Here is a 15,712-nt window from a genome sequence, read left to right as displayed (position 1 = left end):
CTCGATCTAATACAACGTGTTAGTCATCAAGTTCTGATGTAGTAAACTATTATCAAAGCATTGCACTACTGCCAGAGCTCTTCAGTAATTTTGGATCTACATTTTCCCATAGAGGGGTTTAGTTGCCTTGCACATCAAACAAATGAAATACTCATTCAGCTTTGTCAGCTTCTCTTATACTCCTTTTATTTTAACTTCTCTCAATCCTATAGTTTTCGGTCCTACTACTAGCTTGCATGTTTTTAGATGTTTATCTGCTACAAATGAATGGGTTGTCTAAAAAATGAGTTGGAAGCAAGATACCACTATTAAATTTGCCCTTTGCGCCCCTCCCCCCACCTGTCACAGGGCCAGGCTGCTGCTTTAACTTGCTAGCCAACCTTAACTGAGGGGACTGTTTGAACGCGGTGGAATTAAAAAATGTTTATCTTTATGTATATTTGAGACCACACATTCGTAGATGTACGTTTCCACTATATGTTAATGTATTTTGAGGTCGATCCGATTAAATGAGCGAAAACAAGGCACATCTGTCCATATTTTGTTAGTGAAGCAGGGAGAGGAACGCTCGTGGCAAGCTAACTAGCTGGATGGAGCGATGGGGAGTTTGTTTGCACTCAAAATGTAGCTCTAAAACAGGGGCACTCCTCAGACATAAGCTCGATTATAAAAAATCCCCCAGCTGGGAAATGTTCGCGGTTTTCACAGTCCTGTAGAGGAGACCTTCATGAACACAATGACATCAAATCGAGGCTGTGGCATTGAAGTTCAGGTTAGTAGGCAATGGCTCAAAGTACTCTCAGCCAATTACAGACCTCTTAAAATGGGAAAACTTCTGTGCCACATACGGGATGGTATTCACACAGGGATTGGCTCTAATTTGAGTGACAGCTTGATCCACCAATTGAAAAACTCATCTGGGAATTTTGATTTTTGTAAGGGGAGTGCCGAGATTTTACTGTCGCCGTTTGGCCTCCTAAACAGCAGTAGAATTCTAAGTTTCTCTAAACCGCGTCGCGTACAGCATTACAGTGAGCTACACTGGTTTAAAACTACAGGTATATAAGGACAATTGTACCCATGAATTGTTTACTAGTAATATAATGTCATAATAAATCATAAAAGGTTCATCGATATGTGAGGCATGTTTATTATTTTAACGATTGAAAACGGATGTATCACAGACCGCTATCGTATATGTCGTTCAACAGAGGCTAATTACGCTAACGACTCAGTCATCAAACGAAAATTGACTACTGTTTTCGAAAGTAAATGTACTAATAATATCAGCGTACATCGTATTGTATATTAAATCTCACAATTGTGTTTTTTATCACAATGTTAAATGAGCAATACTTTCAATTTTGCATTTGTTGACGCTTGGAACCCTCCGTTGTGATTACATTGAGAGCAGAACGTTTGTCCTCCCTACCCATAGCTAGCATGATGTCTTCTACTGTACTACTAGTACTACTATAGGTAACTAAGTGGTTAAGGACAAGTTAAAACTAAAAAAAACAAAAGCTATGTTACTTGCACTGGCCAACTTGCTGAGCTTGCTGCTTGTTGAGTTAGCCAATGTCGTTAGCGATGCTAGCTAACGTTAGTTTGCTAGCAGTGGCAGTATATAACATTTCACTGGTTCTTGCAGCTGTTTGTTTAACAAGTCACAGTGTTTACAAGTCCTGATAGTGTTACTGAGACGACGCAGTAGATACGACTTTCTTGGATGTGCTAGGCTGGATAGACTGTTGCACAGTAAGTAGTTCTAATGGTAGTATCGTATCTTGCCTTGTAGTGGCAGCATCATACATTTAAGAAATTCAAGACTTGCATGTACAGTAAGTAATGTCACATTAAATAATGTATTTAAACTCAAGCTAGTGTGGTGTGTCACTGTCTTCAATGCCACAGGCTTTTCTGTCAAAAGAAACGTTTTCATTTCCAGCACATTCAGTAAAGTTTGGCTAGCAACAGCAGCTAGGCTAGCTTGTTCGACTGAGACCGACAGAAATGGTCGCTTTTGGCTTATTTACTGATAATGATCGCTTCCAGCAAATTTCTTTTGAATTAGCCATTTCCCACTAAATAAATGTCAAGCTTATTTACGTGTTTGCGGGCATATTTGCAGTTAGTAGTTGGTACACTGTTTGAATCGCGATTCCATCCGAAAAATACTGCCGGTGACAACGTTGTTAGAATAGCTTGTATGTATCAAAGGGGGTTCGGCTTGTTTCATAATAAACTGACCCATTTGCAACCGACGCAAGCAAGCACACACTACAATTCCCCAGAAATTATACCTTCTCTCCTCTTTAGCGATGCTATAGACATTGGTGCTAATTTCACTGGGTTTTGCAGCTGTTTGATTGACTGAAATTATTATAAAATGTCATGTTCTAGCCATTTGCCTACTTTAGCAAGTCACAGTATTTCAAAGCACATATAATGTAACTGAGAAGACGCAGTAAATAATTCCTCTTTCAAGTAATAAGCCCCCGTTCAAGTGTTAGGCATCAAATGAGCTGCACGGTCTATAGCTAGAGATATTGGGACGAAAATGCAATACAGTACGTAACAAAGTGTTTTATTCTGCAGAAATTGTGTAAATGTTTAATGTAACAAATACGATTTTTATAACACCTCAATTGTTATCATTTGTATATTATTACAGCTCATCTTTGTTGGTCAAAGGCACAATCTTTACCCAGACGTGACCTGTGCATGAAAAAGTGGAACTTATGTAGGCTACTTAGTGTAGTGCCTCAAAAAGTTAATGTCAGGCCCTGAATGATCACTAGATATAAAGAAAACGTTGACTTCCACTCGGTGCTATTCACTGACAGTCAAAATAAATAGTACTGCTGTTCATAGACGAGCTCCAGGTGTCGTTGCTGCGTTGCTAAATGATAGCAACTCACCAGGACACTTTATCAACTCTCCACTCATTCTCCTCGGTACAATGAACAATCCATTTAATTGGCTTTGACGGCCATAGGGTCGACTTGGTTCAAAATGATACGGCTGCGGGCCATCATATACATTAGTCGTTCTTGCCACCTCTTCTTCATCCCAGTAGATCGCCATAGTTCTAGTACTAGACTGAGGCTACTCTCCTCCACGACTCCCCAACGTGACGTCATCGCCGAATTGCGCTAATATGCTAATGCTAACACAAAAAACGTCAAAAACTGGTCTTAAACCCCATTTTGAGACACCATTTTTAGATTTCTTGAATAATATACATATCTTGAGTGTTTTATGTACCCATTAATCAACAGTGGTGGTTAACCTGCCACATGGGCTTTAAGGACAAGGAAATACAGAAATAAATGAACACAGAAATAAATAAATGTACACAGAAATAAATAAATACAAAAATAAATGAATACAGAAATAAATGGCCATGTAAATAAATACGTAATTAATATTTTTTCATACATTTATTTTCATATGTTTAATGTTGTTTTTTTATGTATAAATACATTTATTTATTTATTCATTTATTTTTTAATTTTGGCAGGTTTGGTACTCCATACATTCTTCCTTGGTCAAATTTTTTTTTCCAGTCTGTCACACACTAAATCAAATCAAATTGATTTGTATAGCCCTTTTTACACGCAAGCATGTCACAGAGGGCTTCACATACGCCCATAGAACTGCCCCTCAACCAACCTAAAACCTCAAGGAAGACAAGGAAAAACTCCCAGAAAAACTCTCCAACGGGAGAAAAAATGGAAGAAACCTTGGGAGGAGCAATTCAGAGAGGGATCCCCTCCTCCAGAGACGGTTGGCAAGAGAGAGGAGCAGAACACAAGCTAAACATAGTCATACAGTGTCAATGGGTTTTGAAACACCAAAAATCCATTGTTCGGCTTTATAGACGTTGGATGGGACCTGGAAACTCGGTGTTGGCCGTCATGGAGGCTGGTTTCCGGTTGACGACCTGGTCCAGCGTTGGTAGACCGACGACCAGGCAGGTCCTGACAGCTCAGACCCCCCACACCACAAGGGATGTGTGGGGGGGACAGAGAGGAGAACAGGGATTAGAGAATGCCAGGAGCAGCTAACAGTTTCAGTCGTAATAGAATGAGATCCCCACCGGTCAAGTGTGGACTAGTGCAGCAATTTAACAAAGCTAAGAGGGTATTTGATGCAGCCCCACACACCAAGACAGCGACAGCCCCCCTTGGTTGGAACATGAAATCTGTTCCAGGGGAAACAACTCTAAAATAGGTTATATTTATACAAATAAGGATGAAAACAACCAGCCCCCCGTTGTCTCCAACTAGTAAACTATAACAATTAAAATATACAGCAACGGAACTATTACAGTAACAATATACAATAACAGGTTTACTTTATTTGTAACATTTAAATGGGCAGTGTGAACATAAACTAAAATTACAATTTAAAAGTTACATGTGATACACACATAGGCAAACGCACACCCCAGGTTTACATAGAAAGTACACACATTTAACAATCATAGGATTGACTAAACAGGAACGTTTTCAATAGTCTAGCAGCAGCATTTTGTACCCGCTGTAAATTTTTCAAGTAGGTAATTGGGAGGCCAGAGAACAACACATTGCAGTAGTCCAATCGGGACGTAACAAAAGCATGTATTAGTTTTTCAGCATCATCCTTTGAGAGGAATTTTTGTATTTTGGCAATATTACGTAGATGGAAAAATGCAGTTCTGGTGATTTGTTTAATATGGTACTCAAACGAAAGGTCTGGGTCCAATGTGACTCCTACATTTTTTACCAACTGGCTTTGAGATACTTTGACACCATCTAAGTTTAAGGTCAGATTGGATACATTATTTCTGTATTTTTTAGGGCCGAAAATTTGAACCTCGGTTTTATCCGAATTAAGAAGAAGGAAATTTGCTGTCATCCAAGTTCTCAACCCGGAAACACATTTTTCCATAGCATGTGGAAATTCTCCAGGCTTTATGGACATGTATAGCTGAGTATCATCTGCATAACAGTGAAAATTTAACCCAGAGCTTCTAATTATGTTTCCTAAAGGCAACATATAGAGTGAAAATAACAGAGGGCCTAGAACTGAACCCTGTGGTACTCCGTATTTTACAGTAGTGCTCCTGGATGAGCAACCATCATAGTGGACATATTGTGATCTATCAGATAGATACGATCTAAACCACTGAAGTGAAGTACCAGAGATCCCAACATAGTTCTCCATACGCTCCAGGAGAATCTCATGATCCACAGTGTCAAATGCTGCACTAAGGTCTAGAAGAACCAGAACAGAGATAGAGCCCGCGTCAGAGGCTAATAATAGATCATTGACTACCTTAGCTAATGCAGTTTCAGTGCTGTGGTGAAGACGAAATCCAGACTGGAGAGCTTCTAATTTTAGTAAGGGTACAGTGCCGACTTCCTACTAATACTGTAAACAGCTGTGGATATGTTTTTGTTAGCTCGGGGAGAGCGGGGGCGAAAGTACAATTTTTCAGAAAAACTTAATTTTAAAAGAGAATGTTTTAGATATAGATATATTTTTGCTTGGGTCTATAACTTATAAGTGTGGTCTATCAATACCAGATGGTATTTTGTACAAATGTCGAACAACTTCAGTATAATTTCATTTTGGACACAAGTTGCACATTGTTACTTTCGACCCCATCAGTTGGGACGAAAATCACACAAGTTTAGGCTGTGGCAATGGAGATCATGTTAGTAGTCACTAGTCAGATAGTTACAACTATTGAAAGGCTTCTAATTTAAGTAAGGTTACAGTGCCGACTTCCTACTAATACTGTAAACAGCTGTGGAGATGTTTTTGTTTTTGTTACCGACTCCTCCCCGACCGCAAGCGTCTACTCTCGTCGGTCGTTTTATGCAGCTGCAGTCCATGTCGAACGCACCTCATGTTCTGCTAGAGATAGTCACTGGAGTTTTAGTGATGTTAGTGGCGTCAGTGACTGTGGCTAGCAAGTTAGCTACCGTTAGCTTCACTTTTCGCCACAAAAACGTAACGTCTACTAAAGGCCGTTATATGGTACTCCGTACTTCACAATTACTGACACATGGGAAGGGCCTACACATAGATAGAACGCCCCGGAACGCCCTCTCTGTCGTCTCCGGGGCCCTCGGAGAGCTCTCCCGTGCACCGTTGAAATTCCTGTCAATCCGTCATGCCGTGCTGTACAGCGACGGATACCCCTTGGTCGTGATTGGTCCGCTGTTAGCTGCCATCGAGGTAGCCTACATTAACACTCGACGACGACGCTGACAACTTCGACAGAAAGGCGTTTTCTCTAAGGTCGTCTTCTTGAGAGACATCTGTGATGAGAACTTCTTGGAGAGAAAGTTTATTGTGAGCTAGTTTATCCTCTACTCTAGCAAATTCATAGAGACTTGCCATTGCACAACAACATACATATTACCCAGCAATCATCATCATTGCTAATCACAAAAATACCAAAGAAAATAAGAACGTATTCATTTCATGGAATCGTATTTTAATAGTTTCTAGAGTGTATATAAGATAAGTATATCATTTTGTTATAGAGTGCTACTATTTTCCCCAATTTTTTCGTCTGACTAGTGACAGTTGGTAGGAGGGTCACACGTGTGATGAGAGGTGGGAGATAAACAACGACGATTTCTAACTTACAACAGAGAATGTCTAATATAGAGAGAACTGCCACTCTCGGGAAACTTCCGGGTTCTGAACTGGTTGAAATTCCTTGTGAGGGCGCTAACGTGCGAGTGCAGAATGAATGGAGGTCTATGGAGCGGTACCCCTCAAAATCCACTTTTCTCAGGATGTAATTTTTTGTCCAGTAATTTGAATTCTGAATTCGAAAGGGGAGGCCAAAAAAATACACACACTGCCGGGTTTTAGATTTTTTGAAAGTCGCCTTTCTGTTCTAAAAGGCTTTTGAAAATGTCATTGACGTCATACACATCGTACGACCAGAGCTACTGCTTGACGGCAAGCTCTGGTCACTTACTTTTTTCTCTCAGGGCATCGACAACACAGCTGACAGGTTAGGCTCTCCCTGTCAATACACATGCTTGAAAGAGTTTTGGCTTGCTAATGTTGTTGCTAATGTTGCTAATGCTCCGACATTCTGATTCCGCTTCGGATGCCATCAAGCGGGAGCTCTGGTCGTATCAGTCCTTTACTAACCAATCAGCATTCAGTAGCAGAATGCAAGCGTGTTATGGGCAACAGCGACTCACCATGTAAGAAATCAAAAGGACATAAGTACTCGTTCATTCAATTTTCGACCTATAATCCATGTTGAGCATGCACAAACTTCAATCAAATCGGAGATTTTTCAACGACAATCAGGAGAAAGAGACAAATATAGCCGTTTAGCTCCATAGACTCCCATTCAACATGCACTCGCTCGCGATCACCCCCAGTGGAACTCTGGTGGAACTGCAGCCAAATTCGGTACAATGGGGTTTAATAGGGAGTGGCAAGGCTCTCCTTAAAAGGCTCTGCTTACAAAGACGCAACAAAGCAACGTGTTTTCGACAAACAAAAAGGTTTCTCCACCTACTGTTCTGGCGGTGAATTGTTTTCAGCACCCCCAGCCTTCGGAGAACCATAAAGGCAACAGAAATTCTAATTAATCCGTTCTATCCGGCAGCCCGCCCATCCGTAACGGAGTCTGAGTACCATACTTGCACCTTTAGTGTGCAACGGGAACGTAAATCCCAATACAAGCAACTCAATCGCTACCAAGACGAAACTTTTGACACCTAGGTTGTCCATTTAGTCCAAATATTGACTGAGTTTTAGGGGTGGGAAAATAAATAAAAAGAATAAATATATACCCAGATAGAACACATACGTCGGGCCGACGTCGTATGGACATCGTTTGCACATTGGGAAGACGTTGCTGAGACATGGCAATAGATCGAAACCGACCTCCAGACGATGTCTGGACGATGAATCAAAACTGTACCAACCGGCCGTTCTACTTCCTCTTTACTCTACATTTATTTATTTAGTTCGGATCTCTCAAACAGCAAGTATTTCACTATAGGCCTATCTGAAATGTCACTTAGCAAATGAACATACAATGGGCTATTAGCAGTAGCTAGCTACTTGATTCAACCTGGATTTTCTGTGTGTGGGTAATGAAGAGACACAATTCAAGTTAACAATCTTTTATTATCAGACTGGATGTTGATGTCATCAAGCTCTTAAAATAACTCCAACACAGAAAAGAGAGATCAACGGAAGAGAGAGAAACATAAATATACAGCTTTGCCTACAGTTCTGCGTGTTCCGTTGGTCTCCGCCGCCCTCTGATTGTCTTGACTGCCATGGTTACAGTAGCTAACTGCCAAAATTAGAAGAAAAAAAATCCGATATATCACTGTTAAACCAGAATGTATTAGCCTATGTGTATGTAGGCCTAGGTTACTTATTACAACACTTTGACATAACATCATATACAACGTGTATGTTTATTTTGCTCTAGTTAGTAGCTACATTTTTGTACAATGTCTGACCAGTGTCGAACTAGCCTAGCCGGTTGGGCTCCCTTTGCACCAGCTCTGCAGCATAACGTTTACTCAAACCTAGCTCATTACAGTAACTTTACACATTGTTGTAGGCATAGGCTACTTATCGCAAAACGTTATGATATTTTTCTACTTTCATTTACTTACCTAACGACGACTGCTCCTTCTTTGTGAAGATAAATGACGGTTTAAAAAGTGAACGCCTCTGACTCGCGAGTCTCTAGCTCTAGATATGCTTCCCAGCTAGCATGTGACCGACGGGCCAGCAGCGGCCCACTGGTGGCATAATCAGCGGGCCAACAGCGGGCGCCACCAGCCGCTGGCTGGTGTTTTGCTCATCGTTTTACCAGCGGCCCACCAGTGGCAGCCTACTCTTTACCGACAGAAGTCCGCTACTGGCCCGCTGGCTGCGGCTTGCTGAAGGCCCACCATCGGGCTATCGCTCATATTCAAATCTCTACATTCTCTACAAATAACGTAGGCTACTACACCATAATCAAGAATAAAAGCTTTACAAATTTATTTAGAAACAGATGACTTTTTACATGGAGGAACTTCAATATGGATATACAAACCAATAAATGATATTCTAAATATAGCTATTCTAATACGGCACAGAATACAACATTACTTTTCAACATATAGCCTATAATATTAACTTAAATATGTGGTCTACCTATACTAAAGGTACAAAGTCTCACTAATAATGGCTAAAGTATGTACAATTTAGAATAAAAATTAAGAATATGAAATGTAAAATGCCCATAATATACAATGTAAAAATACAAATCGTATTAAAAAAACAAATAGTGCAAAAAATACAAGTGAACATAGTGCAAACAAATTGTGAACATATCTACACCTTTCAAAAGATTAAGTAGTTGGTATAGAAGTGTGCTACACAGTCTTCTGTCTGTATCTTCTTCCCCCATCCATGTCTGCAGCTCCCTTCATAAACTTGGATGCAATTTCCTTGTAGACTCCCTTCTGTTGCATCTCTGGTCCCTGGGTTCTTTCTAATTGCTCCTGAAATCATGGAAGATTGTTTAATACAGTGTGACTCAAACAGAGACTAAATGCTCCCTTGCGAAATTCAAATAGTCACCCATCCGATTCCTTCTGGGGCCAAGGCTATTTTCTACAATGGCAACATACTTTGTTTTGTATTCGACAATACTGTCTTTTGCTAAGCTGTTGAAAATAAGATAATAAATATACAAATAATAAATGGCTGTTTTCAAACTTACTATGGACAATGTTCTTTAAAATGAGACCCTTGAATGCAATCTTCTGGCCCAAGCCGGTCCAGTTGCAGAGCTTTGTTAAATCATTGCTGAACATGCAGGAGAACATCCTCTTCACTGAGTCTTTGATGGACTTTCCCCCTTTGCAGCCAAAAACCTGACCTGTACAATTATGTTCACATATGAATATAGTTTATTAAAGAGAATTAAACCATTTTCACAGTCATTTACTATTACTTTTGTTGTACATATTGTATGAAATATTGTACAATACTCGTAGAGTCTGCACTTAAATCATACGGTAATATCATACAGAGTGCAGAGAAAAGCAATTATACATGAGGGGGTTGCAAAAATGTAATCATCACAGATTGACCGACCTTAGGCTTTTGGTAAATAAAATACCTATGAAAGTTGTTCACCATGCCCAATCATGGACAAATGCTTTAGTTTACTGTACGGTGTTAGCACAATACCATATATATTGGTGCTTACCAGTTTCTCTTGAAGTTCAACATCTTGAGCAAGCCTTTGTTCGAGGTCTTCCAGCATTAGCCGATCTTTCAGAGGAAGTAGAACGTCCTCTGGCAGAGCCATGTCCAAATGTGTCCCATTGGTCAGCTGTAGTAAGAGGTTACGGTTTAGTGTTGTCTGGTAGCGCAACTCCCTCACTTCCTCTGCCATTTCCCTCTGATGCTGAAGAATCAGTCGTTGGAAATCTAAAAACATAAGGTTGTGTGAAAGTTGTCAAAAAAAGGAAACACGCAATAGAAACCCATTTGTTATAAGTATATTTAAGTCTACAACAGTTAGTTCCAACCAAATAATTGGATTGTTATGTATCTCAAGCTGTTAACTAATTTGAATCAAACATGCAACCAAAGAGACTGGTACTACACAATAAATAAAAGTAAAACAATGTAGCTGGCCTGTGGTAACATGTAGTGGGATCTCGCTTAATTTTGAACAAAGGTCCGTAAGTGACATGCACAACAAATTATATTTACCCTCAAACTGGCGAGCAGTAGGGCCCAGTGATGAGGACTGACTGGAACCTGTTTTAAAGTGTACAAAAAAGCCACTAAATTTGGATACATTGAATAACTGTTGAAAACAATTGTGTCGGCAGGTGGTCTCCACCCTTCACATGTTTTGACATATTGTAATAAACACAAATATATAGAAACAGTTCTCTGATTTGTACAGTATTTTAGGTTGTGAGCATAAAATACAGCATTGTAAGAATATTTACATTATACACATACATGTTTAACCCCACTTACTTTGAAACACTGGCAAGTTGGCCACTGATCTCTCTCCAGACACTGTTGTAAACAGAAAAACTATCAGACCAAATTGCTTCAAATCTTTCAAGGAAGATTTAAGTTATCCACATCACCAACAATGGAAAAAGAGATTTGTGAAGAGACGTATTCAAAACCTAAAATAAAAACAAGAGCTTTATCATGTAGAAATACAGTTACCTTCAGACTGGTGAGCAGCTGAACCCAGTGATGAGGAGGACAGAATGGAACCTGTTGGGCATAAGAATAATCTGGTACTTTATTATTCCACAAATATGTAATGTGATACACAAGTTAATACTTAAATTCACAAAAACATAAAGTTGTTTAGTAGAATGCACCACCAACCGTCAGCACAGGGTGTCAAGGAGGGCCGGAAACAGGGTCCTGATGACTCTATTTAAAAATGGGAAATAACCATAATTCATGTTCCAGAAATAATTATAATTCCATGAAAGAATCATGGCCCAGAGAAAACATCTTACACATACTTTTCTTAGTGGTAAAGCTGGGGGGCTTCGGCGCTGGGGGGAAGGGCTGTTCAGCAGCGTCAGACTCCTCAGAGTCAGTCTGGTCGTACTTTGGATTTCGCCTGGGAAAGACAGCAAGCATGAATTGCAACAACAGTTGTCTAATAAAACTTCAATTTATTTAAAACTTTAAATCTTACTTTCGTTTCCTTTGTGTGATTTCTGGTTCAGTTTCAAGACTTGAATCATTCTCAGCCCGAACCAGGCACTCATGTGCTTTGTCATACTAATCTGAAAATAAACAAAATAGCAGCTTATCAGTTTGTACACACATTCTGTGTACAAACTGACATTTGAAAATATTTGGTTCATATAATGGACGCACCCTTGATCTTCAGTATCTCCATGGAGAACACCTCCCATGTATTAATGTCTGGAACTTAATGCAAGATCACTGCCTTCCGCAATCTCTCCTGGGTTTTATATGGAGGCCAATAACATATTTTCTTTGTGCACCAACTCTTTGAGACAACAGCTAAACTGTTTTCTTCATTTGGAAATGTAACCACTGCAAACATTGTACTGTAAAACAAAAAGCACAGAGATGTTAGATTTCTTATCATTCCTTACCATATTTACAATATTGATCATTTTAAACATGTCAAGCTACCTTAATAAAACCATCATCCCTTGAGTAAAAAATAATCCAGGATATTACATGTGGAGTAAAGGCATCCCTGCAAAGCCCTCTTTGCATGGGAGTAGAACACATTTTCTTAATACATTTGTGGATTTTGTAAAAAGAAGCTCATTCTTCAATGTAGACATAAGGAAAATGTCCAGCTTGGATGACAGCAGGGGGTAAGAGAAAAGGTCTGTTTGGCTCCTAAATCTTTTGTACACAATGAAAATATCCCCATGTTCTTCTAGTACAATGTTTTCCACCAGCACAATCTCCTTGTTCCTCAGCTGTATGCAGTTGTTGCCAGTAGACCTCTGTACCCAAAAACTGTTTTCTGCATTTTGTCAAACTGCCTTTTCACAGTTAAACCAGTTGGAACTGGACCATCAGTATGCTCCTTTTGCATTTCATGTTTAGCATCTGACTGAGTTGCTCCCATGGCCTCTCTTTCTGACAGTCTCCGAATGACCTGTTCTAAAGGCTTGTTGGGTTTCCGAATCATTTTCTTCAGCTGACCAAGATAATTCTCCAAGGGGAAGCAGGAGATATTGTCAAGGAAACAAAATGTCTGTGCTTCATAACTGAGAAGGATTAGGCCGTGCATGTTATATGTGACATTTTCTTTTCCATACAGGCAGCTGCAGTGGTCCACAAACAACACTAGGAGGTCTTTAGCATAGTCAGCATAATCTGCACAGAAGGAGACACTTAGGAGAATGGTCATGGCAACGGCAAGCAGCATGAAGTTCTCGTACACAGCTCTTGGAAGATGCTCTTTAAGGCAGACAGGACTAGTGTACAAGAGAAACGTCCGAAATTCTGTTGCTTTCCATCGGTCGGATTCTTTCAGAGATCTGGGTTTTCTGTTGAATTCTGATGGAATATGTGGTCTCAGGTCAATCAGCTTTGTGGATGTATTCGAAACAACCGAAGGACTTAAACGAGTTGTCAGAGGCCCTTTCTGCCATAGAGTTACCAGCTTTCGTGTTACTCCCAAACACACCAGATGCATATAATCAAGTGGAAACCGTGTCACCAGACCAATTGACAATCTACCTAAAGGTGTTATCCCACTATAGTGACAGTCATCTGTGAACTCATCAAAAGTGTCGTGGTCAGTCCTCTGAGGAGCATTCATGTTTGGGAAGGTCATTCGATTCAGGTAGTAGACTCCCTTTTGACGGCACTTGTCACAGCCGTAGTAACCATTGTGACCCTTTGCGTTTCTGACAAATGCCCTTGCTGGAGCATCACAAACAATTACAGAGATTTTCACATGCACATTTCTTTCTCCAAAAGAAATAACATTGGCTTCTAGCCCTTCTGCTTCCTCAACAAAGTCATGCAAAAACTCAAGACTTGTAGGTTTCCTTTGACCAAAGAATATCCCAATGACAAATGGGGACTTGTTAGTCTGGACCAAACCATCAAAGACTTCTACTAGCCCTAAAATAGGCCAAAACTGAGCAGTTGAGCTTTTGTATAATGGCAGGCCATCTATATTTTTTTGGAGGGACACAGGCTCAGGTAGCATTGGGTGCATGGTGAGGTGAGATAGCACACCATGAGCAATGCCAGCATGGAAATAGGTTCCCCCAGTGATGACTAGTTGTTACAACAGGTTTTGTTTTCAAAAAAGTCAGTGGATCTATAGGTAACCCAAATTCAGGTATTTTCTTGGTCAGAATCTTTAGAAGTTCATTTAATGCCGAATGTGGAATTTGTTTTCTGATAGCCCAATCAGCCAGTAACTTCTTCATGTCTTCTTCATCTGTACTGTCATCTGTGTTATCCTCTGAACTCACTGTTAAAATGTCTCCATCCATCGTTTCACTATTGCTATCAGCTAGGCCTAACTCATCCCTATTTGACTCCTGCAGTGGAAGGTCTGTGATCTCAAAATCCATGACACCATCTCTCTCCTCACTCTCTATAGATGTGGACCCTAGTTTGAGCAAATCCTGCATGACTCCTTTCTTAATTTTTCTGCGTTTAGTCCAGTAACTCAACATTTTACCTGGAGATGAATAAGCAGGCCCAAGTAGACTGGATATCTGCAAAGTAAGACAAATTATACAATTAGTACAATGCTGTTTATTAAACAGTTCAGACCAAGTAGTCCAATTTGATTTGATAAGAGACTGAGTGCTAATATAGTGTAATAGTATATATACAATACATATATAGTATAGTATATTATTACTATACTGTATATTATAGTAATAATATAACTGTAATATCATATATAATATAAAATAATATAGTATAACTGCAGTCGAACTATTAGATCACTTATCTTTCAAGTGTTTTAACATCCTTTAGATACATACATTGTTATCTATTTTAGATTGTAACAAACTTCACACTGCAAAGATTAACATGTACAGCTTGTTTCACAGGTTGCACTAAAAATGGAAACGTGCAGATGTACATGACACAAAGTAGCCGTCTGCAGTAATGTGTCGACCTACACAAAGTAGCAAAGCAGTGTGCAGCAAATGTTTATATGTTGCTTGGCAACAGTCAATGGCCTGTGCAGTTGTTAAACACCGCCTGCTGATCATACCACTGGGATATAATAGAGGGCACGCGTACCACCAGTGACCTACCATAGTTTGAGAACCACTGAGGTAATCTAGCCAATTCCAACTGTCAGTTGAAAGGAACATCTCGCAATCTCTCTGGCTATTAAGCTACGACTGTACAGTACAACGGTTGACTATACTAGCTAAACTAAGCTATAGCTATTTGCCCAGTAGTCGGTTCCCGTTTGCTACCTAAATTGGCAACAGCTAATTACCGATAGCAACTTCTTTATTTAGAAGTCAGCTGACAACTGTCTGACAGGCGGATATCGAATATGATACATAACAGCTAGCCTACTAGAAGACTAGCTATTATTGTAACGTTAAAACTAAAACGGAAACTCGGAAACATTTGACAACACAGAGCCATAGCCTAACCGACACATTGACGTTTGATCCAAACTTAATGTAATCCTTTTATCATTATATTGTTAGGTAGTACAGTGTACGTGTTTCACTCACCTTGATTTCGACTCTACTGGTCATCAAGACGTTGGCAGTTGTAGTTAGATTCGTGTTCACGCGCAAATGTATCTTCAAATAATTCCAGCACGAGAAAGGTGATATGTTGTATTGTTTATTGGTCTTGCGTAAAAGCTCATGTAAATACGTGTATTGGTGTAACGTTGAGTGTAATTTGTTGTTGTTGTCGTTATTCACTATCAATAATATCAACAACAAAAAGAGACACAAAACAGCTGAAGGTGACGTTACTATCGGCATGCCACCCATGAAACACTGGCGGACCACTGAGTAATTGCCGACTATCGGCTTGAGGATGGTCAGCCAACGAAGGCCCGACCGCTGCAAGCCACTAACGGCGTGCCACCCAAAAAACGCTGGTGGCCCGTCGGTCACATGCTAGCTAGGTTGCAATACAACACAATGAGCATAATGGAACGTTCTTC

General features: G+C 40.0%; 2 protein-coding genes across 2 annotated transcripts in view; one reads left to right on the top strand and one right to left on the bottom strand.

Annotated features, from left to right (window-relative positions):
• nrgna (neurogranin (protein kinase C substrate, RC3) a) overlaps positions 1 to 15,712 on the top strand; it is a 51,453-nt gene that overhangs the window by 13,688 nt on the left and 22,053 nt on the right. The gene's annotated exons all lie outside the window — the stretch shown is intronic.
• On the bottom strand, positions 3,549 to 14,186 carry LOC146288777 (uncharacterized). The gene is made up of 12 exons (XM_084698677.1): positions 13,997 to 14,186; positions 13,276 to 13,461; positions 12,689 to 12,909; positions 11,738 to 11,823; positions 11,559 to 11,659; positions 11,416 to 11,463; positions 11,248 to 11,298; positions 11,047 to 11,088; positions 10,771 to 10,818; positions 10,259 to 10,482; positions 9,767 to 9,925; positions 3,549 to 9,545 (listed from the first exon to the last, which is right to left on the bottom strand). Exons 1-11 carry the CDS (start codon positions 14,184 to 14,186, stop codon positions 9,878 to 9,880), a joined length of 1,245 nt encoding a protein of 414 aa, XP_084554803.1. The 3' UTR covers positions 3,549 to 9,545; positions 9,767 to 9,877.

This window comes from Hypomesus nipponensis, chromosome 5 (genome assembly GCF_054491055.1).
Source record: "Hypomesus nipponensis isolate SF chromosome 5, ASM5449105v1, whole genome shotgun sequence".
In the NCBI taxonomy this organism is placed as follows: domain Eukaryota; kingdom Metazoa; phylum Chordata; class Actinopteri; order Osmeriformes; family Osmeridae; genus Hypomesus; species Hypomesus nipponensis.
The sequence above is the reverse complement of the archived record's forward strand: the minus strand, read 5'-3'. Positions and strand labels throughout refer to the sequence as shown.

Excerpts from the sequence above, each read along its gene's own strand:
- LOC146288777 (XM_084698677.1), bottom strand. The coding sequence starts at position 14,186 with ATGCAGGATTTGCTCAAACTAGGGTCCACATCTATAGAGAGTGAGGAG. Across the intron at positions 10,819-11,046 it reads CAACTTGCCAGTGTTTCAAA|GTTCCAGTCAGTCCTCATCA; the intron begins GTAAGTGGGGTT and ends ACTTTAAAACAG. Across the intron at positions 10,483-10,770 it reads TACTGCTCGCCAGTTTGAGG|ATTTCCAACGACTGATTCTT; the intron begins GTAAATATAATT and ends TTATGTTTTTAG.